The sequence below is a fragment of the Drosophila eugracilis genome, unplaced genomic scaffold (assembly GCF_018153835.1).
Source record: "Drosophila eugracilis isolate 14026-0451.02 unplaced genomic scaffold, ASM1815383v1 contig_2088, whole genome shotgun sequence".
NCBI classification, from domain to species: Eukaryota; Metazoa; Arthropoda; class Insecta; order Diptera; family Drosophilidae; genus Drosophila; species Drosophila eugracilis.
In genome coordinates, this window is record NW_024572964.1 from 1919956 (window position 1) to 1947330 (window position 27375).

A 27375-nucleotide genomic window follows, 5' to 3' on the forward strand; every position below is an offset into this window, starting at 1 on the left:
CTTTTGCAGGCTTTGTGATTAAATTGAATTTTATGGTTACATCACCCCTATTCCGAACCCAAATCCGGCGGGGGAGTCTGGTTCATCACTTGTCCGTCTGATATTGATAAGAGGACTCTTTTTTTGGAACCCGCCTATCACTGATAGCAAATCAAATGGCAATCATTTCAGTGCTAATTGACAGTTATTAATACGAGATTTCGTGCCGGAACAAGCGCAAAAGCACGTGCCTCCCAGTTATCAGCGGTTGATTTGAGGACATCACGTGACTGGATGACTTCAATTTTAATCAGTCCGCCGTTATTGTCTGATATGGTAATTGAGTCATCCTATGGGTCAGTCATCTGTACCTAATTTCGCTTTATAGATACAGTCGCCAAAACTTTTTGAACTGCTGTTTTGGATCTTGCACTTTAAAAATCTATGTCAATTCTATAAATCACATGTTAAGAGTTAATATTTTGAAATTGCTATATTGCGTTGGAACTAGAAGTTGATTATAAAAAAAATGAAATGTTCTTTTTCTTTAAATCATCTAACAAAATTCTTAAAACTCATTTTAAAGTCTAATAACAAATTTAAATTCCTACTAACCAAACCAGTGGGAACCCCCTGTTACTATCTAAAATCCACCAAAAGCTTTTGTGCTGGTCACACTGTTCTATAGCTGGGTCCACCTGGTCACACTGTTCCTCCAGTTGGACTGTGGGGGGCGAAAATAAAAATAAGAACAATCATGTCCACTCTGCAACTAGAATTTTCGCAGGCAATGACCGACTTCAAGAAGATGTTCCCGGACATCGACCGCGAAGTGATTGAGGCCATCCTGCGAGCGAATCTTGGGGCCGTGGACCAAACCATCGACGCCCTGTTGGCCATGTCTATTGACAACCAGGTGAGTGGAGGTGCTGTGTATACTAACGTCTATGTACTAACCAACTAACAAACGCAGAACGAGAAACTGCGCAATGAACTGGATGCTAATGTTTCGCCCCAGCAGAGCCTCATCAACCTGAACGATTCGAACAAAGACCTGCAGCTGGTGGACACCACAGACGGCGGAGGAGCGGGAGCCGTTGGAGCACCGGGTGTACCCAATACTTTGCTGCCAACAGCTGGTGCCTCGCCGAACCACCAGAACACGGGCGCTTCGCCCAAACAACGTCCATTGGGATCGGCTAACAGCAAGGGGAGCAGCCAGAACAACACGCCCACCAAGCGCAGTCGTCGCTGGAATCCGCCTATCCTTGGTCCGCTGCCGGCAGGCTTCCTGCGGATCACCCCAGCTCCCGGGCAGCAGGACTTCGAGCTGCCTGACGAACAATTCGCTTTGATGCTGCAGAACGAAGAGTTCATGAACCAGCTGCGCTGGAATCAGGACTTTATGAACGCCCTAGAAAAGGAACAGAGCGGTAAAGCCAAGGGCGAGGATGACGCCCCCTTCCAGGAGCGGCTAAAGAACATGGGCAAGATGTCGCGTAAGAAGTTCCTGCAGATGGCCCGAGTTTTCACCTGGCAGCGCAACAAGAAGGTGACCACGGCCAAGCAGATAGACTCCTTGCCGCTCCGGGAGGAACCCAGTGACGACGAGGATCACCACCACCACCAGCGGGATCAGCAACAGTCCAGCCAGCAACAATCCAGCCAACAGCAGGGTCAGTTGCAGCTGCGCAAGTGAAGCGGAACGTTCTGTTATCTTATCTCAACGGCCATAACGTGACGATCACGTGCGCAGTAATCTCTCCAAATCGTAACACAGACCCAAGTAATCTCCAGGCAAGAACGAAATCTCCTATCCCAATCTCAACACAAAGATGCGATGGTATTACCCTAGTTTTAACCTTAAGTGCAATTTTTACCCTACCGTGCAATATCTCCCCTTATATATTCCTTATTGTTTGTATACGTTTTGTTTACCCCTTTCGTTGTTGCCAAATTAGCATAGTTAAGTTTTATCCATTATTTGTAATCAAAACTCAAAGCGGAATCTATTGAGCCGCGTCTGCTAGAGAACCGCACTCATACACACGTTCGACTGATTATAGAAAGCGTTAATTAACCAAGCATCACACCAGGAATCGGAGACGAGTCCCCCTCAAGTAGAGCACTTTGCTTAGCCCAAAACCTAGTCACAAAGCGGAACTCGAGCCACTTATTGTACAGTAATCGAAAAACTACCACGTAAAACCTGTCTTTAATTCCACTTTATACATTTTAACTGCTGGCCAGAGCTTTGCCAACTTCTACGAAAAATGCATGAATTAATATTGTACACCCGCGAATCTCTCGGAACTTGCATACCATATCAGCTGTGGATACAATGCAGTTTTACTACACCTACGCCCCAACCTAACTCCGAATCGATCCTATCGCAGATCTTACAGTGAATTAATATGCGTGCTATAAACTAGCAAAATATTATAATTATAAAGAGCGGCTATTTGATTGTAATTGTATATGTATAAATATTTGAATAACCTTATATAACTATTCCAGGTATCAAATACAGATATTTCAAAACTTCAAAAATCTGTTTTATTTTGGGAAGAACATCCCAATCCTATTAATAAATACTCTCCTTAATTGAATTTATTTAATTTTTATTTTGTTTTTGCATTTCCTTTTTAATTTTTTATAAACATAATACATTTATTAATAATTAAAAGATGATCGATCCTTTTGACCTACTGCGCCGCGAATTCAGGACTACGATTGTTCTAAGATCAGAAAGACAAACAGCCCTAAAAACACGGCCAGTATGGTAACAAGTTCGAAAAAATGGTTTTACAATTACAGTTTTCACACGCTCATTATTACATTATGTTATTGTAACGGTTTGTTTGTTTATTATATTCAAAAATGATTTGTATCTTTATCATATATTTAATATATACGTTTGGGCTTAGGTTTTTATTTAGTTTTAATGTTGGTTGGCTGTGTTTAGACTTTGATTTAAGGGCATATTGGTTACTACTCGTACGCGAAGTTTATGCAATGTTTATTATGAAATATTTGTAAATTACTTCGTTTTTAGGTTTCTTTTCATTTTGGGATTGACACGACAGTTTATGTTAAACCATTTCTTATGTATTAAATATACTAGAATTTGTGGCCGTCTCTGTACTTGTTTTTGTTTTTATCAGGAAGCGGAAATGAGGAACAGCACTCCCTCTTATTTCCGCTTCCGCCTTGCTTTTTCGCTCTCTGAGAGCATGCCGGAAAGTGTCAGTGTATGTGTATGTGCGTATGTGTATGTGGGTTGGGTGTGAATGTGGGATGTGGCTGGTATGTATGTGTGCGTGTGTGTTCAATTTTGGATGCAATTGATCATGTTAAACAATTACTTGTAAATTTGTTTTAAACTAATTACTAAATGGGCTCATTACTTCTGGTTGTTTGCAACATTTTGACATCATTTGCATACAATATTTTTATAAAATATGTTCCTTATTCATGATTCATTCCTTTCTCGATTTATTTGCTCATTTCTTTCGTGGAATTTTTTATCTTTTAGGCGTACAATTTAGTTTAGCTTAATTTGATTTTGTTTTTGAATGTTTTTTTCGGTTCTATTTTAAGATATACTTGTTGTTGGTTGGGTTTTTCATGTGTATAAGTAGTTGTAGATGTGTAGAGTACAATCGAAAAGAATCAATAAATACGAATGTTTTAGTTTACGAATGTTTCACTTGTTGCATAATTTAAAAAACGGCTCAAAAACGAACGACAAATATATTTAAATATGTATATATATATAATAATTCCCCATATGTATTAATGGTTAATCAGCGAAAAATAGTACAATCATAATAGTAGTAAATGGTAATAATTACAAAAACTTGAAACAGTTAAAAACATTTGTCAGTTTAAGTTTTGTTTTGTTTGTTTTGTATATAGTAGATTGGTTATTTCAATTTTTTGACAATTGCCTTCGGATCCAAAAACGAAACGAGAATGAAAAACAATTGAAAATTTTTTACTTTACGCTTATACTTTTGCTTCTTCCTCTTCTATATTATCCTCTCTGTTTTGTTTTCTTTTCTTTGTTTTTTTTTTTTGTTTTTTGGAAGTCTTATAGCAGAACACATAGGGACTTTTTCGGCTTCTTCTGTTTCTTCTCGGGCGACTTCTTGTTGATTTGCCGGACCAGATCGTAGAAAATATCGTTCACATTCACTTTGGCTTTGGCTGAGGTCTCCATGAAGGCGCAGTTGAACTGGGTGGCCAGGTTCTTGCCCAGCTCCTTGCCGACAACACGCTCCTCCTCGAGGTCGCACTTGTTGCCCACAAGGACCATGGGCACATCATCCGTGTCCTTGACCCGGAGAATCTGCTCCCGTAGGTCCTGCAGATCGTTGAACGTCGATTGCGCCGTGATGGAGTAGACCAGCACGAATCCCTGGCCGTTCTTCATGTACAGATCGCGCATTGCGGTGAACTGCTCCGTGCCCGCCGTGTCCAGGATCTCCAGCATACACTGCTGTCCATCCACCTCCACTTGCTTCCTGTAGCTGTCCTCGATGGTCGGATCATACTTCTCCACGAAGATACACTGCACAAACTGGACCGTCAGCGCAGATTTTCCCACGCCGCCGCTTCCGAGGACCACGATTTTGTACTCACGCATGTTGGCTAATATATCCTTTATATATTTTGTGTTTTTGTGCTAAATTCTAGAGAACAGACCCAAAATGCAGGTAGGCCAGGTAGGTGGGTTTTACTTTCTAGGTGGTTCTTCCTCGAAAATCACTAGTTTTTAGGCGTTGTTCGGCGATTGCTTGTCGGTTTCAGTTGTTACTCAGTTGATTTTAGTTAATATATGCTTTATATTTAAAGTTAGTTTGTTGTTGTTGTTTCTGTTGCTTTTGCTGTTGATAACCTTTGTGCCGTGTAAGTGTGTGTATGTGTGTGTGTTGGTATTGCTGTGTGCTGGTGTTTGTGCCTCTCCCTCTCTCGCTCGCTCCTTCCGCCGAGTTGCGTGCGTTCAATTGTTGCTTTTTTGGGCGGAAATCTCCTGGTTTTCCTGTACGTTGGGACCGCCGTCACTGTTATCGAGGGAACACTGTAGGGGAGTAAGAAGAAAGGCGCTTTTTAGACACTATAAACTCTAAATTCGCTGTCTTTTTGGTTTGCGTTTTTTGGTATGCTGAGAACGAACTGCACTCCCTCTTTTCTTCGCAACTCTCTCGTTCTCGTTCTCGCTCTTATGATTCATTTTTAGAGTTGCCAGGCGGCTGCGGCGAACGCAGCGGTTCTCTGCAACGCCTTAAACTTAAATTTCCCTTCCATTTCACTTAATTCTCACTTTATATGCACTTGTCTTTCACACTGTGTGCACAATGTGTGTATATCAGCTAGCCGATTGCAGCATTAGACCACGCAAATGCACCCGCATGTCGGACGGCAGGGCAACTCTGGGTGGAGTTTTACCTGTGTTTTCCACTCGCTGTCGCAAACTGCGTTTTCCTGGGCCCGCTTCACCTGTCGCTGCTCGCGTACCGCTGCACTTTTAATTTAAAACACCGTATTTTCTTTGATTCTTTAAATTTTCGCCTTCAGCGAACAGCGAACACTCACAGACTAGGGCTGTCAAACCATGGATGGTACAATCGATAGTCCAATGCTGATGCTCGTTAATCGATACGCCCAATGCTATCGATAAGATGGTGATGGCAATTTAAAATAAATTAATTATTAAATTAATTTACGAATTGAATAAAATAAATTTGTAGCCATTCTACATAGTGTAATTATAATTGATTTACTATACAATACTTGAAAAGTACAGTTATTTAAAAAAATATACATTATGTATATAACAAACGTATTTTCACTCGCACTTTAAACAGTACGTTAATATTTAGTTGCTTGCTCAATTTAAGAACCCCTGACTTTAATTTATTTTAAAATAAGAATGCCTTCGTTTTTGTAAATTACTTTTAAATTATAAATGCGCAACAAAAGAAAACGGAGTGGAAAACAAAATTCAATATTCACTAAATAAGCAAAAACAATATTAAATACATATATCATTGAATAACTTCAGTAATAATTAAAATCTATGAAAATATACATACATATATTTTAGAATGATCACTTACGCCTTATATGTACTTACACTTCATTTGTAGGACAAAAATATTTTTTGAAAAAACTTATTCAAAATATAAGGAACAATTATGTAAAGAATCCGCTATACCTTTACTATATAAAACGTTACTATGGTAAGAAATTCGTGAATCAACGGTGATAGCTCTGCTTATTCTGCTTCTGGTTTCCAAGATATAGAAGTGATTCAACCAAATCATATTTTCATGTTATTCAAAACATAAACTGAAAAATTTTATCATTATAAACTTTTATTTTATAAAAAACAACATTTACTCACAACATTGTTCACAGTTGTTAGCAATTATTCATTTAATGATAAAACACAAAAAAAAAAAAATCGTTAAGAACAGTACTTAAATATATAATTTATATTCACCCACCCTTAGTCACACACAAATTATACAATTCAATTCCACTGCTTCAACGTCTTTTTGATTTAATCAATTCATATAAACTATGTATATTTAGCAAAACAACAAAAGTTAATATCTAACTAAAATTTCGTATAAAATTCAGCATGGCCGTTAGTCCTTTGGTCCTTAGCGGATCTTGGTGACCATTCCGGCGGCAATTGTGACACCCGCCACACGCAGCATTACGCGACCCAGCTCCTTAAAGTCCGCATACCGCTCGATGCAAATCGGTCTACTTGTCTCCAGTTCTACCAAGGCACAGGAGTTATTGCCCAAGCAGCGCGGCTTCTTCTTGACCACCTCTCCGGTACTCTTGTGGATCGAGGCGGTCAGCTTGCAGACCACGGCGGGCTCTATCAGTGATTGGTGGTGCAGTAGGACGGGAAATCCCATGGTAATAGGCACCTTGACATTGAACACAATGATGCGGGCTTGGAAACGCGTGGTCACCGGAATGGGCGTCTGAGGATCGCATATAATGCAGCCCACGGTAACGTTGTTGATATCCAAGGCGGGAAGGGTCACCGAGACTTGATCGCCGGCGAAAACACTGGTCTGAGGAAAATCGTTCATGGCCAAGGACTTGACTTGCGCCTGCTCTCGGCTGGCTCCCACTAGAACCTTATCGTTCAGGCAGAGCACTCCAGTTTCCACTCGTCCAGAGATACAAAATCCTGAGCCAGTTCCCTTGTAAATATCCGAGACTGACATGCGTAGCGGTCTGTCAATAGCTCTTTCAGGGATCTTGAAGTTCTCTATAACATCCAGCAGGTGCGGACCAGTGTACCAGCTGGTCAGTGCGGATTCCTGGGCATTCTTGGTGAGATTCTCGCCGGTTAGTCCGGAGCAGGGCGTAAAACTCACATCGGACTCCTTGAAGCCCGCCTGTTTGAGAAAGGACTTCAGCTTGGATACAATCTCCGCGAAGCGCTCTTGTGACCAACCAACAGTGTCCAGTTTGTTGATGACCACTCCTAATTGGTTAACACCTAGGGATCTCACAAGGATTGCATGTTCCCTCGTCTGTCCCCCTAGTTCAAAACCGGATTCAAACTCCCCTCTCGTAGCATCTACAACCAGGAGAGCAACATCTGCCTGAGTGGCACCAGATATCATGTTTGGAATGAAGTCCTTGTGACCCGGAGCATCCAGTAGCGTAACGATCTTTGTCTTCGTTTCAATACGTGACTGACCCACGTCCATGGTAATTCCGCGGGACCGTTCCTCGCCCGTCTCGTCTAGAACCCAGGCGTACATAAAGCTTTGCTTGCCAATCTTTTTGGACTCTTGCTCGTGCTTATGCATAACGCGCTGCGAAACGTTTCCAGTGTCATACAAAAGATGGCCCATTAACGTGCTCTTCCCGGCATCCACGTGACCTATGACAATCATATGTATGTGGCTTTTTTGGTCTGCACGTTCTTTTTCGTATAGCTGGCGGGCGTTGCGCAATGCCTGCTCTTTGGACACCTTGAAGAGGGAAGCTGAGCTGCGGGAAACGTCATCGGCGGCAGTGTCGACGGGAGTATTTCTGCCCGAGACCACAGGCGATGAGGGTATCTTTGGTGAGGCTATTTCGAAGCCTCTGCGGGGCTCCTTACCGCTTATCTTTGGCGGAGGTGTTGGCGCCGTTTTGCTGGAGGATTTGGGCAGCACCGGAACAGCGGGCACCTTCATCCGATTCGCTGCTGGCTTCTCAGACTTCTTGGTCTCTTCGTTGAGGATTTCGTCCAGGATTTTCTGCATATCGTAGTCAAGCTTCATGGAGGTTTCCACGATGCGGCGCTCAGAGACGGAATCGCCCACCACGCTACGTACTTCGTCCACGCATGAGCTAAGCTTGGCCTGTTCGATCTCGTCAAGCTGCGGCATCTGGAAACTCTCAGAGTCGCGGCGTGCCTTCTCAAAGGCGGCATCCTCTGCCTCCTCCTCGTCAGCTTCCTCCTCTATGTTTTTGTTCTTGCTTATGAATCCTGAGATGCTCTGTTGGCCACGGGCACGGTCATAGAGCCACTGTTGTGCATCTGTAGGCGAGATGCAGTGATCATCATCTACCGAGTGCCCGTAGATGTCGTCGTACCCATCGTACTCATCGTTGTAGTCCATGGTGCGCACTATCCGGTGACGCGACATTTTGAGGACTTTTTGTTTTCTTTATTTCACAATATTCGAAAAGGGTCAGAATTTCATCAAAAGTAATAGAGGTGCGTGCAGGTGTGACTGTCTTTTAGAGTGTTTGGTATTTTTAATGTTATTTTATATACGGACTATTCGATTTTTTGTAGGTATCGGTATTTAATTATGAGCCACTCTACATAAATAATGAATACATTACTATAAAGTATTTAATTATTAATACTTGTTGTTAAGGGCTTTCATTTTAAATCGGCTAAGTTCAAAGCAAAAGTTTACTTTTATATTAATTTTACCTTAATATTATTATAGTTATGAAAGTCAATGTAATGCGAATAACCTAATGTTGCTACAGATGCGGTCCTATTTGAATACCTTGTTATTGGAAAAAATAGTGTAAGCAGGCTAAAAAACACCCCCGCACGTCATTAATCCACCCTCGCGAAACGGTCACACTTCGAGTCTGCTCTGAACATTTGTCTTTTGTGTCGCGTTTTAATGTGAAAAGAAAAACACTTTTGCAACAGTTAGGGGCTGCGGAAAAAAGTGCAAAACATTGCGATTACGGAGTGCGCGACCATGTATGCGGGGCAGCATTAAATCGGAGCCGCATATCCCCCGATTTCCGCGTGCAAATGCGAGGCGAGCCAACGTTGGCAAACCAAAAACGAATCTCGTACACAGTCGTTTATTATTAAACAACGGGCAGGAAAAACAGAAGTTCGGGAACCAGAACCCAACCCAGAAAACATGTACAACAACGGGGCCAGGGGCTTCTCTATTCATGACGCCTTCGAGGAAGAGACCGACGAGGCGATACGTGTTTATGGGTCCACCGTAATATCCACGCCCATGAGAGGCAAGCAAGGTCGCTCCACCGAAGACGTCTCGATCCGGATTCAGGATCCCAAGTGAGTGGGATAGTTTTCTGGTGCAAACAGGTCTTTGATTTGCTTGCGTGGGCACCGATTATTGGCACCATTTTCACAGCTTTGTGCCAAACAAGGAGTTTCATTCCCATTGTGACTGTGATTCCGGTTATTATTGTGTTTATATTACACTTCGTACACACTTTGCCAGCTGTGCATCTGGTGTTCTATGCGGTTCCCACTTCCTTATTCCCGCCGGAAGCACCTGAATAGGCTAGCCGAGCGGCGCGTGCGTGATGGATACTCTACCATCTTGCTATTCCATTAGCCATGCATGGCGTGTCGCAACTACAGAAACGACTTGTAATTATGGGGATTATAAATGCAGACGTCCAGCCTAATTTGGCATTCAATTGTAAAAATCATTGCGCATAAATTTCGTCATAAGGGTCTGCGGCGTCTCTAGATGGGATCAAGGGGCGAGGAGGAGGTGGCCTTCGCCTGCGGTCAGCTGGAACCAGTTAGCAAGCCCAGCAGCAAGCCAAAACCAGCCACAAGCTCATCGCCGTTTGCACTTGTCGGGCTTCTCTTGCCAATATAATCGAGTGGTAAACGCAAAATTGATTGCGTCTCGTTTTTGGCGGCAATCCAACCCCGCGATAACCCCTCAAATAGTTGATAAGGGTCCTAAAGTCCATATTTTGCAAAACGTGAAAGCCTACTTGGCTGGCGAGGCTTTGGATACCGCACAAGTTCATGATTTTGTTCAGGGCATTTAGGCTTTTATCTTGGTTGAATATGATTCAATCTAGGAAAATCATCATAGTACTGCGATAAGCCTCAAAACCTGTTTTAAAGAAGAAAGATGATCTGTTAAGTCGTCAAAAAACACGAGAAATTTATCATCAAAATGCTGATTAACTTATTCAAATATATGATGAACTTTTATTGAGGTTTGGTTTATCTTTAGTCAGCTTATGCATATTTATTTTATCAATCTTAATGATCTGCTTTATTTATCCAATAAACTGTAGGCACTTACAGATAGTTATACAACATAAATAAACAACATGAATATAAATTCTGCAAAAACCCTTTGCTCAAGCTAAGACCATCTTGAAATAAGTGGGTCAAAATCGTCAGTCAAAACCGGCTTTAATTGTACAACTCGCAAGGCTATTAAACGCTTTTCCCTTTAACTAACTGACCATCTTCTGTCTCCCCAGGGGCTACAACAAGTATGCCGAGGACACAACCTCCAGGGACAGCGACTCGCTAATCCAGGAGTATGGCAACCTACCCACGGAGGAGACTAACACATACTGCTGGCGGCACCCAAAAGTGCGTGAAAACTGGCGCACCGTGCTGGCCGCCTTCACGCTCCTTGTCGTGGGCACGGGCCTCTTTGTGATGGGCACTTTCGCCATCGCCGATCCGCAGAACACGTCGCAGGGAGTCGTGTTCTTTGTGGCCGGACTCATCTGCTTCATACCTGGGGCCTACCACGTCGTGTACATCTGGCTGGCAGCCAAAGGATATCGAGGGTTCGACTTCTATCACCTGCCGCTGTTCACATAAACGGACACCTGGGCAGTTCAACTGGTTGATCCAAGGACAGATAGAGCAAGATAGCGAGGGAGGGGAGTGGGAGATCCCCGTCTATATAATATAAATCTATATGTTTGTTTATATTTGTATAAACAATTTATTTTCTATATCGTAATTCTAATTAACCCGAAACTCGGTTTGTGTAACGTACTTTTTGTGTTTAGCTGCAAAAATTTCGTTTAGACAAATCCCCCCTGAAACCCGAATCGAAATTTAGCAATATATAGATTATATATTTTACAATATTTTCTATTTATGTACTCGATAAAGTGTTTTGTATACCCTGATCCCGACCCCAAAAAGTGCAAAACATTCATACGTACACTCGAAATTTACTTAAACAAAAGAGAAAAAACAAACGAAAGACTTTGTATATGATGCTAACATGTTGAGGAAGCGCTAGAGTTATAACGTATACTATATATAAATTGTAATTGTAATTTATTGAAATTTAATTGCACCAAATACGCTGGCAAGCGTACGAAAATGTTTTAAGATTTTCAAAACCAACACTCAAGAAACAAAAACAAAAACTAAAACTAAAAAAAAAAAGATTAACAACAACCGTACACCCACGAATCTATGTATTTGATTAGTGAGCGTCTGTCCAGGGATGCGCCTTAAAGAACTAGATCTAGACTTTAGTCAACGTCGAATTATGATTATGTTTAAACTTTAAACCTAATCAATTGCAACGAGGGACTTCTCGAGCAAACCATGATAATACCAAGCTACTAGTGATGTAAGACGATGCGCCGATATTGCAATACGTTCTTTTATAGCTATAGTAATGACGCGACTCTTTTCCGCTGACCTTTACCCCGTCCTTTAATGAAATTACATCTCACACAGTCATTCACATTTCTAAAAACTAATCACTCACCTCATCTGCCGTTTAGTTGTTAATGTCGTATAATTTCTTTTTTAAGAAATGCTGAATATGGTTGTATTAAAACAAAAATAATTATTACACGCAAAAAACTAAAAAATCAAACAATAAATTTACTTAAAAAACTTATAAATACGATTTATGGCTAATACAGGACGATTCTTTTTTTCAAAATTTACATAAAACCTAATTTGTAGCTGTAACTTTGTGACTTTTGTATGTATTTTCCCACTGAATGTTGGTTTTTATTCAAATTAAACATATTATTTTTGAACATTTTCGTTTGTTTTTATTAAAGGGGATTTCGAATGCCATTGCCTGTGTCCCAATCTTAATATGATGTGATTATCAATTCTTTATGGTTTTTGAACGTGATTAATGGCTTTTATTTTTATATTTAGCATTTTGGTGGGAATTGATTTCATTCCTTAACGCAGCTTAAGTTGGGCGATAAAATTTATCTTTCTTTTGCGGCATGCCCATTGAACTGTATCAGACTCCATCATTATCAATTTCATTCCCAACAACTCCATAGTGCGTTTCGAGACTAAGATAGGAATTAAATTATACCAGCCGGAATAATTCTATAAATGATTCATGTTAATCTTTTTTATATGTTGTTATTTTTTAATGAGTGACTTACGATTAGTCTTTGTGTCGTTTCAAGCTGACCTTACTCTATTACTTTTCGATAACCTTGCAATTATAGAGGCACTTAGCCTTTGTCCTACAGCCACGAAACGCACTGTCGACCAGCTCCAGCTCTTAACCAATCCCGAACTCCTCTTGGTTTAATGGATTCGATTGCCTGCGGCTAATGGCTAATGGCAATGCAAATGAGATGAAGTGAAATGTTAGAAACAATCAAATCGGCAATGGAATAGGATAGATACTTGCTCAATATACGAAGTTAACGACGGCTCTAATAGGTTTAATTATATTGGTGTTGTGCGCCTCCCCGAATCGATTATTTTTGTAGCTTTGAACTTATTTGAATTGAATTTAAATAATTGTTGCCTCGACTCCACTCGATTCGATTCGATTTGATCCGAACCGATTTGTTTTGCCTCGGTTCGACCGTTGATGATTAAGCTTTAAATGTGCTTAGTGAAGTAAGTGTGGAAATGGAATAAAGTGCATGAAAATTAAACTCCAAACAATGTTTGTTGATTCACCCCCTTAAAGGTCCCAGTACCCTGGCAGAGGTGGATACCATTTGGGGGCTTGTACCTGTACTTATTGTTTTATCTTTTCACACCTTTTACCTTATCTTGTACGAGTATATAATTTTACTGTGAATATATTTTAAAAGAATTTGAAAACTGCGTTAGCAACTACGACAAATGTAATCTTGAACCCCTCCTAGGTACCTCCAAACTTGTAGCTTTTCAATCGCTTACCCCGCCTCTGCTTTTTCGGAGAGACAATTTGTCACCCAGGCATCGATCAAACACAGGACATCGGAGTGGCCTGGCAACGGGCGCCATTGAAACCAGGATGGCAGGCCATAACCACAAGGGAACGGAGTGGTGCCGCTAATGTCTGGAGTGCACATCCAAGTTCATTAGATTTGGATGGGTGCGGAAAAGCTGCTCGACACGAAATGGAAAGTTTTGGCGAAGTTTCCCGCTGGTGAATCGTCGTAAATCGCAGTGCGAAAAGCTGAGGGTCTAAAAATATCCCGGCACTCGAAGCCAATCGATGTGCCCGCAGCTGGCAGAGATGGGCGAGCGCGAGCCAGAGTCGGACGAGGACTGCGAGGTCTATTGTAAGTCGTTGCCTGTATGTCGACAGGAACATGTCCCTACTCATGGATTATTCCGCAGTCCTGAAACCGGTCAACGAGTACAACATTGTGGACAGGATCTAGGAAGCCAACAAGGAGCTCTTTGCGCCGGATGATGAGGGTTCGAATGGTAGCGGTAAGGTGACCAAGGTAAAATTCGCCTTGAATCTGGAGGATTACGAGCCCACAGAGCAGCAGAAGGATCTGAGTCCAAGTCCGCCGGATGAGCTGCTGCAGCAGTTGACGCAGCTGAAGCTAAAGCCCATTGCAGAGGAGGAACAAGCAGCGCCAGAAGTGACCAAGGTGGTAGAAGTACCCCCTCCTGACGAGGAACCCGAAGCAGAGGAGGAGATATGCGAAGAAATTCTAGACTTGAGTGAAGTACCACAAGAGCCTGTTGTGCAGGAAAGCGTTCCCATAGATGATGAAGACGATTTCTCTGGAGTGGATGAAGCAGATCTAGATGATGATTCTCCAGCAAAGGATTCCTCCATTCCCGCTTCCCTCCAACTGAGGCAGAGCACCTTTGACCAGGATGACTCCGACCAGAAGAGCCTGACCAATCTCCTAACTGAATCCGACTGTGAGGAGGAGGAACGCACCTTGAATGAGGCTCGCCAGAAGCTGAGGGATGCCTATAAGAATCTTTATAAAACTTTAGATCCCAAGCAGCAGGCAACCATCGACAGACTGACGGGTGCCGAAAGTGAAGTTCCACTGCCAGCACCTGTGGCTGCTCCAGCTGAACCCGACGAGGAGGATGACCTTTCCGTTATTGTGGCCAGCTATATTCCAGATGACTTTGAGCTCAACGAGCAGAGCATTTACTACAAGAAGGAGGAGGAACCCGAGGAAGTCAAGGGATCCTGCACCACGTGCCCCAAGGCCACTTCCAAGACCTTTTTCACTTCGCGCAGTTTTAGCTTTCGGCGCCGTCCCAAGCCCACGCCCACTCCATCCTCTGCATCGGCTTCTACGACATCTCCTTCCATCCGAATGAATTACAAGATCTGCTGCGAGCACCGTCATTCGATACAAGGGAAGTTACCCAGGTATACGGGTTACATGTCGGAATATGGTTTGACCGCCCAGCAACTTCAGCGCCGGGATCAACAGCTAAGACGAAAACAGCGCTTCTCCATGGAGCAAACAATCAACCGCAACGAGCAGGAGTTGAAGAAGATGCAGGACAATGAGCGGGCTTTCACCACCTGGCTCAAAAATAAGATGCGCTATCCAATCAACAAAACCCGCAACATGTTTGATGCCCACAAAAGGCGAGGCAGCGTGGCAGCCGCAGGAAGTCCCCGCCAGCATCCAAAAGCTCACCAGCACCTCCACCAGGAGCCAGAGCAGCGCGGAGGACGTCGAAGGCGTCGACGAGACAGCGGAGAAGAGGAGGTACACGCCTATCGACACCTGCTCGGAAGCTGGAACAAGTAGTAGTAATGTAGATCTTACATTAGTTTATTACATAAATGTATCGTATTATATTTAATTTGTAATACAACTTTTGAAGCGTGAAAAAATGAGTGGTTCGGGATCGGAGAGGGCGGGTCTTTTAACAGATAGACAATGATAACAGGAAAGTTAAATTACGAACGGAGTGGCTCAAAGACTTGAAACAACTCTCTTCAATGACGCGACTTCTTCGACTTGTGACCGTTGTCGCGGCTGTCGTCCCGCGAGCGCTTGCGATCCTTGTCCTTGCTGCTGCTCTTGTGTCCAGACGACGAGGAGGAATGATGCTTGTCCCGGCTGTGGTACTTGTCCTTGGACGATTTCGATGGGCTTTAAAATAAGACAAGAGTTTGGGATAGTGTTAAAAAAGGGTTTCATCAAATTTGGACTGCGGTTACAAAATTTTGAGCAAGCAGAAGTGTGATGTTTGTTTATATTGTTTGAAATTTTGGAGAATCTAAATAAAACCCTTAACTAAAAATCATCAAAAATAATTTGGAAAAACAAAAACGATTCAAATGGAGAGAAAAACTAGAATCATTATAAAAGTTGAAAAACCAAAACCAGAAATACCTAAACAATTTTGGAAATTCTCCTCTAAAAGAAGTAAGAAAGTCTTCTTCCTAAAACTCAAGTTACTTGAACTATTTTTCTATAATGAAATCAGTGAAGGGACTTATATTAAATTTTGATATCGTTGGGAATTTGTTTTGTGTGTGAGTGTGATATGTGGAAAGCACTTGCATTAAGCCTTATGGTTGGGTATTAGGTGTTTTGGGCTTTCGATAACAAACCTAGATGAGCTGGCATGTTTGGAGCTGGAGGATTTTAAATGCGAAGAGGAGGAGGAAGAGTTCGACTTATGCTTTTTACTGTGCGACGACGATCGAGCCTCCTCACGGTCGCGGCGACTGTGTTGAAATAGTTTCAAATGGGGGAGAACGATTGATATAGATAAAACAAAGGAGATCTTGTCTACGGTGGTCGATCGGATCGGTTCTCATACCTGTGCTTGGAACTTTTGCCGTGCTTCTTGGACTCGAATTTCCCGTTGCGTGGTTTGTCGTCGGTGGCATAATCATGGTTGCGGTCTTCTTCGGCAGCCTCGCGCTCCAGATCGGACCAGTCCTTTCCGGATTCCTCATCAGAGCCAAGGTCCTCTGTGAATGTTGATAAAAACATATTATTAACTTGTGTAATGCACGGGTTTCCAGAGCATTATACCATCGCTTTCTTCGCTGTCTTCTGATGCCTCTGAGTACTCGGAATCTTCGTCCGACTCATCATCTGATTCAGCATCTGTGGGATTGTAGGCCTCATCCTCCTCGGACTCGGCGGTTTCGTTCTCGCCTTCACTGCCCGATTCGGGGTCCAAGAAAGTCCAGCCGCCTTGATCGAAGAATCCCTCAGGATCGTCTGTGATGGTCTTCATGATCTTTTGCCAGTTTAGAGACTGTACACCCTCCGAATAACGAATGTCACAGGAGCTAAAGGAATACGCAATAGTAAGAACCCAATTTATAGATACAAAATATATAAACTTACTTGAGCCATTCCTTGACGTGATCCAGCATGTTCATGGGAATGGCGTTCACCATGGCCACCTTTTTGTTGTACTCCTTGAACACAAATATCATGTCGAAATTGCGCAAATGGAACTGTACGCGCTCAAAGTGTACCAGTTCCACGTCGTCCAGTGTGATCACGAATGGCGGCCATTCGGTGAGATTGACCAGGGAGCCCGAGGTGGGTTGCAGCGTCACCGTGCTGCGGAAGGGTGCTCCGGGGAAGCCCAACTCACGGAACGGTGTGTCGAACTCCACCACCGATTTAGTCATAGTTTCCACCTTCTCGCAGAAACTCTTAAAGGCCGTTTTTAGCTTGTGGCGCAGCTCTCGTTCTGCCTGCTCAGCAGCCAAATCGTCGCGGTCGTGCATGTGCTGGTGCTTGCCCAGATCCGTGGTGATCTCTCCTACCTCCGTATAGAACTGAACGTCCACATGTTTCTTCTTACCAAACATGATGGCGTACTTCAAATGGAAATGCAGAAGGATAATCATTTCGCCGTCACAGGGCTGGAAAAATGCGCTCTTGATGTTGTTGTACAGGATGTCCACTTTGTCGCCGCGTACGGAGATGTAGCGGAATCCGTTAGTGTGTGCCTCCAGACTGCCCGTCATGCGTTTGGTCACTATGTTGGGCCGAATGTAAAGATCCTTCAGCTTGGGATTGCCCTTGTTCTGGGACAAAATTAGGGTGTCCTGCTTCACAAGATCCTCTTTTTCGCGCTCCTCTGCCTCGCGGGTCTTGAATCGCTTCTGCACCTCCTTGATCAATCGGAAGGCGTTGTTCAGATTCGCAGATGGAGCGCCAACTTCACCGTGTTCTTTGACATTGGAGCTGCGGTAGGTGCTGAACATAGAAAGCTATTTTTAGTTTTTAGTTACTGGGGACAAAAGATAATACTCACACTTCTTTGACGAACGTGGCCTCTGGCTGAGGATATAGTCCACCTTCGTTGCGACCCATCGTGGCACCGGGATGGAAGAAGTTGATTCGCAAGTACGTGTACTCGCCTTCCACCGACTGCGAGATGTTCTTAATGGTCGATATGTGGAACGGCACCTGGATACCGAATACAGGCATAATGACGGTCTCATACTTCTTGTCCACGTAAAGTTTTAGGTCCTTGACCTCTGGCTCGCGTGGCATTTGGCTAATAGACTTGTAGGAGACTGTATTCTTGCGGACTTTCTCCACCTCCTTGGAATTACCCTGCTTGGCCAGACGATCTTTAGCCCGCTCGTTCAGCTGTTGGGCCAGCTCGCGCTGGTGCTCCTTGCGCTTCTCCTCCGTGTTGATCTCGTTTCGAAGCTTCGACTCTAGCACCGCATTCCGCTTGCTTCGCCCCAGAATCTCGGTTCCTTGATCTTCCTTGGTGGTCTTTTTGTCATCTACATCCTCTTCGTCACTGTCGTCCTTGATGAAGATGCCTACGTTCTTTATCTTCTTCTTGGACGGAGTCATCAAAGTGGCTGGGGATTGCTCGCCAACAAGGACAGTGTCCCCAATAAAGAGAGCATAGTTTTTACCCTCTTTGTCGGTGGCATCGGGATTGGTCAAATTCGAGATGCCCACATGAAGATTAAAGACCATATTTTTCTTAAGTAAAGCCTGGCATTTGGGCCCAATGACAATGGAGTTCTCCCGGAATTCCAATCCCATAGCGAAGCCGAAGCTCTTGGGCAAGTTATCCACCATACTGGGTTTCTCCTTCTTGACGTAGTCAAGCGTCTTTTCGTAGACCTCGCACAATTTGGTGCCCGGTACCAGTAGCTTGAGGATCTCCTCCTGCACACTCACCAAAAATGTGTAGTTCTCCTGCATAGCTTCGGTGGGATTAACCAGGAAGGTTCGAGAAATATTTGAGCAGTACGACTTATATCGGGCTCCCAGAGAGCAAACGATCACGCCGAAATGTAGAGGATTCTTATCCGCCACAGCGGAAAACTTCAGACTGTAAGCTCCTCCCGATTGAATGATCGGTGGATAGGCCATGTCGAGAAGTCTAGGATCCAGACCACTGGTGTACTTCTTCTCACCGATGGCCGACTCGCAGCCATCAGAGAGCTTGTTGTGCTTGACTTTCTGTGGGTTTAATGTTATACTTGAATAGGGAGATGCCAGACAATATAACTATAGCCCAAACTCACCCTATCCGAATCGATAATATCCATTATCTCATCTTTCAAATACTTGTTGAAAATTTCCATGGACACTAGCGATGCCTTGCGGATATTGTTGATCTCCGACTCATCTTTGGGGCACATAAGGTAGGCTATTATAGTGCTGATGTCTACATGTTCAAACTTGGAGGCCGTTAGGGATTTTTTCCAGGCCTCGCTGAATTCTCCAGGATATGCATCCTTGGTAAAGACGCCCAGTCGTTTGCCCTTTTTGGAGTTTTGCAGTGCTTTGATGAGTTTCTCAAAGTTTCCCTGATCTTTGTCCGTCTTTTGATGGATTAATAAGAGAGATTAGAAGAGTTTTGAGCTGAAGGATGCCTTGCCACTCACCCGATCCCTCACTAGGAGCTTAACCTCCGGAAATCCCTCTTCCGTAATGTTTTGTGTTTGTTTCAGAAACTCTATTTTCTTTTTGCTGGTGAGGAAGTATATGGCATCTGAGGCAAACACGGAGATGGTGTCCGTCAGCTCGTAGCCCAGAAGCCAGAGCTGCAGTGCCATGGACTTAGAGTAAAGCACATCCTCCTCGACACCGACGACGCTCATAATGCAGTCCAGATTGCTGAGGGCATCATCGTGTCCGATGCTGGGTGCCTTTAGAAAACAAAGAAATTGAGATCACTTTGGTCCAAAGCATTTTTCCCGCCTAATGGAGTAAGATTTCGTGGTCTATATGTACTTAATTTCACCACATTTACTAATGCCCCACTATCTCTGTCCCCAAGTAGAGACTCCACATGCTTGCCGGGGCTCCTGCAGGCACAAAAGCCGGAGATTGCCGACCGGCGGACGGACTCACCTTCCATTCCGTGTATAGGCGCTTTACGCGGCGTACAAACGCCTCCTTGTCCAGCACAAAGCTCGACATTTTGCTGTCGACTCTATGAAAATAATTGCGGTACCGCACGTATTAAACTGCGCTTTTAAATTAAAATTGCATTTGCAAATTCCGCCGGATGAAAAAATTGCGCGGCGCGACGAGATGAAGAAGAAGAATCAGCGTCAGCGTGAGCTAGAGGTGGAATGCGAATATCGATGTGTCGATAGCTGATTGAATAAGCAAAGCAACCTTGTTTGACAATCCATTTCGGGGATTACACAGCACTAAAAGTAAGGGCGCATTTCCAAAACTGAATTCAATTTAACCGCCAAATTTTCATAGTTCCGTCTGTTGTTAAGTATTACAATTCGAACAGATTTTTTAGAGATTTCAAAGAAAGACAGGTTCGTTTAAATATAGTTAAGTTTATTATTGTTTTCCTTCAGTATTATCAACATTTGCAATTACGTACTGTGACGGCTAATATGTGAGTTCGTTGAACTTGATTCATTGGTTTTTAGCAAAGTCTAAGAGTTCAGAGCTGGGTTAATTTTTTGTGCCCGCCGGACTTTCGGCCTCATCCGGCAGGGCCACCTGCAGATACTCCTGTATGTCATAATCAAACAGCTCAAAGTCGTATCTGTGGGTGAAAAAATGAATTTAAAATATATTTTCTAAACTTAATACTACCTACTTGTAATACTCGTAAAGCTCCAGCATTTCCTGACGGGTCAGCTGAGCGTAAAACTGCTGCTGGAGCTCGTGCGTTTTGCGGCCCTTGCCCATGTTACGCCACACGGGCGCTATAACCCGCTTCAGGCCAGTCTTTTCGATTAGATATAATTGATCCTCCGCCAGCGACTCGAACTTCAGTATCATGTCGAACCGGATGAGGCAGGGTGTGCAGAAGGAGGTGGCGGCCACGAAGTGCATGTCGATGAAGCTGCCGCGCTTCACCTGGTCGAGCAGCCAGTGCACAAACTCCGGGAACGAGGGGAACTTCGTGTTGGCCGCCCGAGCAGCCAACGAGGGCTTATTATGAAAATATAATAAATATGATATATTCTTAGTTTAAATTTAAAAAAGTCTATTCAAAAACTTACCTTCTTGCGATAATTGCGCACAATACTCCGTCCCAACTTATCGTGGAAGGAGTAGGGAAGGGCAAACACCATCTTGTCCCGATAAGCACTTAACAGCCGCTCGAAGGGATCGCGTGCGATGATGAAGGTCAGCGAGTAGTTCTGTGCCTCACGCAGCTGTCACCCAAAAAGGAACCAAATTAAATTGTAATTCGATAGGAAACGGTAAGCAATCCATTGACACCCACCTCGTCGAGGGTCACCCGGGGATAACGCTCCCTGGCCAGATTGAGGAGAATCTTTTTCGTTTTGCGCAAATAGCTGGGTGAGTATCCGGCCAGGACATTGAAGTTGAACATCCAGGACGAAGATGCTGCCTTAAAGACATTGCACCTGCATAAAAGATAAAATTTTATATATTGGTAATCTACGGATTATTATTTAAATTAAAGGAAAATTGCTAAGTAGGACATCATTATTCGAAAGCTAAATATTTGTCTAACGAACTAAAATAGAATCGTTGAAAAGTGAATAAAGTTCACACCCACCAGATAATGTGATACTTTTTGTTGACCAAAAATTCCCACGTGTTTGGGGTGTGCCAGGAGTCGTGACCTGTAAGTAAGAGATGTACGATAGATAGGGAGAACCAAACCCAAAATGGAAGCCAAAGGACCCACCTAGGACATCCAGGCCGTAGGCGGAGCATTTGTCCTTCAGCCGCTCCCTGCGCTGGTCCATCCGCTGCTCCACCTGGAGCATTTCCTGCGGCGTAAGTGTCTGCACGGCATACTCGGGGATGAGGGGCAGGAGCGTCTGGTTGCTGTCCTGTGCGAAGGACAAACATGCAGAAAGGTGAGCCAAATTGAAACCCGGGACGCTAGCTCGATGGGAATGGGGGTAGAGAATGGGAGTGGGGTGCCCAAATGCCTGCCAATGCGACTCGCTAATGCGCAATCAATTTGGCTATCTGAATTTTATTTAGCCGCTCTGTTTACATCATTAATTATACGAGCCTGTGAGTTGAAGTGTTTGTTGTGTGTGTGGTGTGGCGTGGGGTGTTGTGTTTATGGTGTATGGTGTATGGTGTTTGTGCGGGTTACATATTTACTTTATCAACATAGCGCCACTTGTTCTTGGTCTTGCCCGTTGCCACGACGGTCAGGTCCTTGTTCTTGTTCTTGTTGAGCAGCAGCACCGGATACCGGACCACCGGGTACGGAAACTGGCCATGCTGCTGCGGCTGCTGCTGCTCCTGCTGCTGTTGCTGTTGCTGCTGCGGCTGCTGTGGCGACTGCTGCTGCACATTAAAGGCCTAGAAAATCAGTTGCAGTTGCTTTGTGGATAAGGATTTGGACTGGGTGTTTGCTATTTGGGTTAAGAGGCAGGCGGGGATGACGTGGCGTATGCGCAATTTACAAGCATTCGGTCTAGGTCCAAGGTCGCCGCCCCCGCACATTCTACATTTCACATTTCATATTCCACTGTTAAATCTCAATCTCAAGCCCAATCCCAATTAAAAGCCCAGACGCCAGTGTCAACTGTCATCTGGAAAATGGCCACATGAATCAAGTGGTTGCGGCTACTCTGCGGATGGGTTGGCGTCATCGTGGCAGGCACTTTGCATTTGATTCGCGTACGCTACCCACTTTGCAATACTGCCCTGTTTGACACACTATATGCTACATATATATATGAACACTTATACCCTTCGAGGGATAGAGACTTTCCCTTCGGGAGGAGGACGGAACTGGCACATGAATGCCTGGTTCAGATAAGATTGATTAATGGTCTTGGCCGGGCACTGGGACTGAATAAAGAATGTGATACTTCTGTAAATGTTTTGGCACTCTTGATGGCTTGTCTAAGCTTTTTGATGCTCTTAGCTTAATTGGTTTGTCCCAAGTTTATTTCTTTATGAATTTGACTTTAAGAGTTAAGGAATTTACAAGTAATTACAAAATTGTCAAAAGCTTTAATGTTAAAAGTATGAAGAGTATGTTATATATAAACAACTTTCTAGTAAAACAGGAAATAAACTTTGATGTTTTCTTAATTTAATATATGATAAATTCTTATTTCATTTTGCAAATATATGTAAAGCAAGAGTATTGAGTTCTCACATATTAAAATCTATCAAAATCTACTTATTTACGACTAAAGTGGCGCTATGAGCATGAAGTGAACTGTATGCTATTATGATGGCTAGGCTTTTAGGTTCTATTAGGGTGGACCACTCTCGGTACGAGTGTGGGTATGCGAGTGTGCCTGCAATTTGCTGTGCTTAATTATGCGTGTATGCCGAGCGAAACAAACAAAAAACACAACAGTTTACTGGGACACAACACGGCGTATGCGTGTCTTAATGTGCTTATATTATTTTTCGGTCCGAATAAGCATGTGTCATTTGGGTAATGTAATGCAAATTAGCAGTGGACAAGCGCATATTGATTGAGGTGCCAGCGGGCCGTGAATCGATATTCTCCGGCCCCCGTTGATGACTTTTTCATGATGCCACACGCAATTAAGTGTAATTTGTGCGAAAGTTTTCCTTTTTCGCAAGCCATTTGCCCAAGGCCGATGGACGGGCGCCCAAGAGTCTCTGGCGACCACGCAACAACGATTTCCCAGCCGTCGACACTTGAAAATGTGATACTTTTACATACTCAATGCAACAAATGGCTCTAAAAGGGAGGGACAATATGTTTGAATTCCAAAACTTCTAAACCTCTTTTTGGCCCTATTAAAAGGGATTTTAACTCCATAGATGGTGTAACCCCGATTTGTGAACTGAAAAATCGGGGTTACACCATCAGTTTCTGGGCGTATGACTGTTGAATTAACCTTAATAATTTGTATTAATTTAAAAGTTTATTATTTTCCAATTAAAATTGCAAATAGAAAGCATTAAAAATATATTATAAATCTCAAAAGCTTTTATTTGCAAATTTTTCTTTGTGTAATCGGCTTAGGCCACGCCAAAGGGTTGTCCGGGCCAAAAGAGGCGTGACCGGTGGGCGGTCGGCCAGCTTATGTGATTATAAGCCAAGAACGCTTTCCCTACGTCCACGTCCGTCTCCGCGTGTAAGTGTGTGTGTCTAACATGTGTGTGCAGTAGGTGTGACGCTGGAATATTCCGTCTTTATTTGGCATTTGCTCAATTTCAAGCACAAATAGGCGATAAAGTCAGCAAAAGCCCGCCGCTAATTTCGCATTAATTTGCACCCAATCAAGCGTACAGATAATACCCAGAAAGCCAGTTCAAATACTGCAGTACACGTTCAGTTCCCCGGTGAGAATTAAGGCGATAAACGTGCAGTTCCCAAGTGCGAAAAGCGAAACAATGAAATATGCTAAAATCTCTAAAGAACTTGGATAAATAAATAGCAGCGAGATGCTTTCGATTTTAGCCATTTATCGGGTATTAATAGCCATTGCTGCTAATTGGCGTGTATGTTTTTGTTCTCGGCTCTTTCCAAATGCCCTTCACAAAGTTTGTTTATAGAATTAGATGATTGTTCATTAGATGATTGCCAGCTGATAAGTTTGTTGATTTGGTTTCCAGTTTATGGTAATTCATTTTAATTGCTTTTTTTTGTTTCGATTTTGTTGGGTTTTGGTTTTTAGTTGCCTCCTACGATGGCCTGAAACCGAGTCAGGCAATCGATGGCCTGCAATTTGTTTGTTGTCAGGCGATGAGGGGTGGGCGGGGCAGGCGGTTGGGCGGCAACTACAAGCGACTATATCTACAGCGAAGTACACTCAGAAAAAATGACTAGCAAATTGGTTAAATGAATTTTTGTATTACGTTTTCAAGGCACTCAAATGTTATTAGATGGATTGATCAGTTATTATTATCTTCTATATTTCAATATAACCAATTGGATATCCATTTTCTTTCAGTGTACTTGTTCAAGCGATTTGTTCGGCAGATGTTTGCCGGGCACTCAAAGGGCTACGGAGGGGAGGTTCTACTACCGGGTCATGCTACCTATAGCACCCTGCTCCCACTGCCAAAACCACTCCCAGTGGCAACCCGGCATTGGCTCTTCGCCTCCACTCACCTCGAATCCTCGGATCTTCTGCAGCTGCTCGTTCCACACCAGGTAAACCAGGGAGAGGGGCAGGAGCAGCAGAGATACGGCCGTGAAGATGAGCAAATAGCGCCGGATGGCGCGACAGTTTGCCAGGCTCTTGCTCAATTTCATTTAAACTCGGATATAGCTGCATAGGAACTGATGCGGATTCTCCTCTTTGGCTCTTGCTTCTGCTCTGTATTGGTTTGATTCGACTTGGTTTTTGTTTTGGATTTGGATTGATTTTGGGCAGAGAAGCGAGTCTGCTATTGATAGTCGTGGGACATTTCCTGCTGCTACGCGGCCGCAAAGTTTGCCTGCAGTTGGCGACAGATTTTGTAAGTTCTCATCGCTGTTGACGTCGTGCTGGCTAAATTTAGTTTGCTGTGCTAAATGTTCTTAACCAAGAAACGAAAAAAAATGAAAGAACATAAACCAAAAGGAAAAAACAAGAGCGGAAACCAAAAATATATTGAGTGAGCTGGGCGGATGACAGTTTTTTCTTTATGGTCGAGTGGCTTTCGACCAAAATTGTGTCACTGCAGTTTGTCGAATATTTCTGGGCAAAACAATTGATTCGCTTCCGCTATTGTTCTACTGCTTTGTTGGTTTTTGGGGGTGTGCCTTTTGGGCCTTCTGCTTTTTGGCTGCAAGTCAGGAAGCGAGCAAAAGGAAGTCGTATATTGATTTTCTGCTCACTTCAAACTCCTTTCTCGGCAGTGCAACTTGAGGTATTGTTGAGTTTATGGAAAAAGCACCCCTACATAAATTACTTCACTCTTCGTTTTGTTTGGCTGCTAACTCTTTTCACTTTGTTTTCTTTTATTTCATTGTTTATTATGTTGTTAATTATCTGCCCTTTATGAAATGCATTCGTCTGTTTGTTTTTTCAGTCATTGTTCAGCTTATATTACCAGCAAGCTGTTGACTTTTCGTTTGTTTTTTATTTTTGTTATTGATTTTCTGCTCACTTCAAACTCCATTCTGTGGGCCTACTAAAGCAAAAACACCCTTAAACATTTCCCTGCTCTTCGTTTTGTCTGTTTATGTTTATAAAGTCTCGTTTTCATTTTGCCAGCTTTCGACTTTTTATTCGGCTGCCATTTCGCGTCTTTTCTGCTGACCTTAAACTTTTTATAAATAGTACATGCTAAGCACTTTCTATATACATTTTCATGTTTTTTTTTTTTTATTTTGTTATTGTTTATTTGGATCTGAACTTTATAGCACTTGGTTCTTTAAACATTCTGTTCCAAAATTGATTCCTCGTTTTTGTTTTACGAGTTTCATATTAAAAGAATAATTCAGCGATACAAAAATGATTTTTAAGCTATTTAGAAAGATTTTGGTAATTTGTTTTTCATATTTTAAGCAATTACAATTACTTCTAACACTGTTATGCACTTTTATCAGAGATGAAAAGCTTTATAAGCTATACATTTGGCTTTGTTTATGTTCACTTTCTCTGTTTCTTTTATTGTCTTCCTGCCTTTTAGGTCATCAAATAAATTGCTCAGCAATGTTTCTCTTTTTTGCATTTAATTGTTTTTTTTTATTAATTTTATACACACTGCAGCACACACCAAACTTGGCAAACAAATGCTAAGTGCGGGGCGTAAGAGGCGTATACGTAACGTGCTGTCAATTGCCGTGCTTTATGTGGCCTCTCTCTTCCTCTCTTGTTCCACCCTGTCCCGCTCTCGTTCACTCTTTTCACAACAATAAATAACAACAAATACGGGATGAGATGAGCCTCCGTTAATGGAGGGCAAAATACTATTTGTTGTTATTCAATTGTTTGCCAATTGAAGAAAAGCGCGCAATCAATATCAATTCGCCAGGCGTGCTTTGATAAATTTTTTGTATTTTTTGTTAGGTTTGGGGGAGGGGGTTTGTTAGGAGAACACAACAAACACTAACCGTTAGCGTCATCACCGCACAACGCACATTTCACGAGTGAAATCAAAATCAAATGCGAAATGAGCACAAACGGCGGACAGCGACGTTGGCTGCGCGGCAGCAGCGCAGTTTCAGTTTTCGGTTTCATTTCGCCAGTCCTCATGCTCTCTTCCTTCTCCTTTTTGTTTGCCATTCCTCAGCTCCTTGATTCCTTGATTCCTCCTTGAGCAGAGTTTACCTGTGTGTTTGTTGCTATTTTTGGGTGGCCTTTCTTGGGGGTGGTTGCTTTGCCACCTTTGATTTGTTTATCAACGGGCGGGGGCGGAAATTCCTCACAATTCTGGGTTAACGCAGCACAACAATTTTTGTTTATTGCTGAGCAAAAGCGCCGGTAACGGTAAACGAGAGAGCACAGAGAGAGCAAATGCAAAGAGAGTGCAGTAAGTGCGCAGTGAGAGAGCGGCATGCAAAAGGTTTGCGGC

General features: G+C 43.1%; 7 protein-coding genes across 15 annotated transcripts; 3 read left to right on the forward strand and 4 right to left on the reverse strand.

Moving 5' to 3' along the window:
- The first annotated feature begins 672 nt into the window (after positions 1 to 672).
- On the forward strand, positions 673 to 3847 carry LOC108113887 (CUE domain-containing protein 1). Of its 3 annotated transcripts, none has more exons than XM_017224596.1 (2): positions 673 to 895; positions 953 to 3847. In XM_017224596.1, exons 1-2 carry the CDS (start codon positions 737 to 739, stop codon positions 1676 to 1678), a joined length of 885 nt encoding a protein of 294 aa, XP_017080085.1. In that variant the 5' UTR covers positions 673 to 736; the 3' UTR covers positions 1679 to 3847. The 3 variants fall into 3 exon arrangements, with proteins under 3 accessions (XP_017080085.1, XP_017080091.1, XP_017080098.1); XM_017224602.1 differs by having other exon boundaries at positions 998 to 3847; XM_017224609.1 differs by having other exon boundaries at positions 1001 to 3847.
- Positions 3848 to 3968: 121 nt separating this feature from the next.
- Positions 3969 to 5610, reverse strand: LOC108113910 (ras-related protein Rap1). Of its 2 annotated transcripts, none has more exons than XM_017224619.2 (2): positions 5431 to 5610; positions 3969 to 5062 (listed from the first exon to the last, which is right to left on the reverse strand). In XM_017224619.2, exon 2 carries the CDS (start codon positions 4625 to 4627, stop codon positions 4073 to 4075), a length of 555 nt encoding a protein of 184 aa, XP_017080108.1. In that variant the 5' UTR covers positions 4628 to 5062; positions 5431 to 5610; the 3' UTR covers positions 3969 to 4072. The 2 variants fall into 2 exon arrangements, with proteins under 2 accessions (XP_017080108.1, XP_017080116.1); XM_017224627.2 differs by lacking the exon at positions 5431 to 5610 and adding an exon at positions 5306 to 5375.
- Positions 5611 to 6521: 911 nt separating this feature from the next.
- LOC108114142 (HBS1-like protein) lies at positions 6522 to 8771 on the reverse strand. The gene has a single exon (XM_017224928.2). It carries the CDS (start codon positions 8655 to 8657, stop codon positions 6651 to 6653), a length of 2007 nt encoding a protein of 668 aa, XP_017080417.1. The 5' UTR covers positions 8658 to 8771; the 3' UTR covers positions 6522 to 6650.
- Positions 8772 to 9094: 323 nt separating this feature from the next.
- Positions 9095 to 12297, forward strand: LOC108114091 (transmembrane protein 134). Its single transcript, XM_017224848.2, has 2 exons — positions 9095 to 9568; positions 10753 to 12297. The coding sequence occupies exons 1-2, from the start codon at positions 9408 to 9410 to the stop codon at positions 11102 to 11104; spliced, it is 513 nt and encodes a 170-aa protein (XP_017080337.1). The 5' UTR covers positions 9095 to 9407; the 3' UTR covers positions 11105 to 12297.
- Positions 12298 to 13643: 1346 nt separating this feature from the next.
- LOC108114059 (coiled-coil domain-containing protein 181) lies at positions 13644 to 15252 on the forward strand. Its single transcript, XM_017224816.2, is given in 2 exon segments — positions 13644 to 13791; positions 13850 to 15252. Coding segments are annotated over 2 exon segments (1470 nt in total). The 5' UTR covers positions 13644 to 13724.
- A 19-nt stretch (positions 15253 to 15271) lies between these two features.
- Positions 15272 to 20027, reverse strand: LOC108114045 (FACT complex subunit spt16). Of its 2 annotated transcripts, XM_017224796.2 has the most exons (9): positions 19816 to 20027; positions 19347 to 19610; positions 18984 to 19283; positions 17741 to 18918; positions 16816 to 17682; positions 16495 to 16757; positions 16277 to 16430; positions 16065 to 16181; positions 15272 to 15600 (listed from the first exon to the last, which is right to left on the reverse strand). In XM_017224796.2, the coding sequence occupies exons 1-9, from the start codon at positions 19882 to 19884 to the stop codon at positions 15444 to 15446; spliced, it is 3369 nt and encodes a 1122-aa protein (XP_017080285.1). In that variant the 5' UTR covers positions 19885 to 20027; the 3' UTR covers positions 15272 to 15443. The 2 variants fall into 2 exon arrangements, with proteins under 2 accessions (XP_017080285.1, XP_017080294.1); XM_017224805.2 differs by lacking the exon at positions 16065 to 16181 and having other exon boundaries at positions 19816 to 20026.
- Positions 20028 to 20245: 218 nt separating this feature from the next.
- On the reverse strand, positions 20246 to 27176 carry LOC108113966 (carbohydrate sulfotransferase 11). 5 transcript variants are annotated; one of them, XM_017224691.2, is made up of 9 exons: positions 26915 to 27176; positions 24983 to 25383; positions 22030 to 22233; positions 21599 to 21746; positions 21467 to 21533; positions 21167 to 21311; positions 20940 to 21095; positions 20531 to 20868; positions 20246 to 20476 (listed from the first exon to the last, which is right to left on the reverse strand). In XM_017224691.2, exons 2-9 carry the CDS (start codon positions 25124 to 25126, stop codon positions 20383 to 20385), a joined length of 1296 nt encoding a protein of 431 aa, XP_017080180.1. In that variant the 5' UTR covers positions 25127 to 25383; positions 26915 to 27176; the 3' UTR covers positions 20246 to 20382. The 5 variants fall into 5 exon arrangements, with proteins under 5 accessions (XP_017080180.1, XP_017080172.1, XP_017080202.1 ...); XM_017224683.2 differs by having other exon boundaries at positions 24983 to 25392; positions 26915 to 26958; XM_017224713.2 differs by lacking the exon at positions 26915 to 27176 and having other exon boundaries at positions 22030 to 22215; positions 24983 to 26883.
- Positions 27177 to 27375: the final 199 nt, after the last annotated feature.

Excerpts from the sequence above, each read along its gene's own strand:
- LOC108114091 (XM_017224848.2), top strand. The coding sequence starts at position 9,408 with ATGTACAACAACGGGGCCAGGGGCTTCTCTATTCATGACGCCTTCGAG. Across the intron at positions 9,569-10,752 it reads ATCCGGATTCAGGATCCCAA|GGGCTACAACAAGTATGCCG; the intron begins GTGAGTGGGATA and ends CTGTCTCCCCAG.
- LOC108113966 (XM_017224691.2), bottom strand. The coding sequence starts at position 25,126 with ATGAAATTGAGCAAGAGCCTGGCAAACTGTCGCGCCATCCGGCGCTAT. Across the intron at positions 21,096-21,166 it reads CCCGGGTGACCCTCGACGAG|CTGCGTGAGGCACAGAACTA; the intron begins GTGGGTGTCAAT and ends TTTGGGTGACAG. Across the intron at positions 20,477-20,530 it reads GAGCTTTACGAGTATTACAA|ATACGACTTTGAGCTGTTTG; the intron begins GTAGGTAGTATT and ends TTTCACCCACAG.
- LOC108113910 (XM_017224619.2), bottom strand. The coding sequence starts at position 4,627 with ATGCGTGAGTACAAAATCGTGGTCCTCGGAAGCGGCGGCGTGGGAAAA.
- LOC108114045 (XM_017224796.2), bottom strand. The coding sequence starts at position 19,884 with ATGTCGAGCTTTGTGCTGGACAAGGAGGCGTTTGTACGCCGCGTAAAG. Across the intron at positions 17,683-17,740 it reads GCCACGTTCGTCAAAGAAGT|CACCTACCGCAGCTCCAATG; the intron begins GTGAGTATTATC and ends TTCTATGTTCAG. Across the intron at positions 16,758-16,815 it reads CACGTCAAGGAATGGCTCAA|CTCCTGTGACATTCGTTATT; the intron begins GTAAGTTTATAT and ends GTATTCCTTTAG.
- LOC108113887 (XM_017224596.1), top strand. The coding sequence starts at position 737 with ATGTCCACTCTGCAACTAGAATTTTCGCAGGCAATGACCGACTTCAAG. Across the intron at positions 896-952 it reads CCATGTCTATTGACAACCAG|AACGAGAAACTGCGCAATGA; the intron begins GTGAGTGGAGGT and ends TAACAAACGCAG.
- LOC108114142 (XM_017224928.2), bottom strand. The coding sequence starts at position 8,657 with ATGTCGCGTCACCGGATAGTGCGCACCATGGACTACAACGATGAGTAC.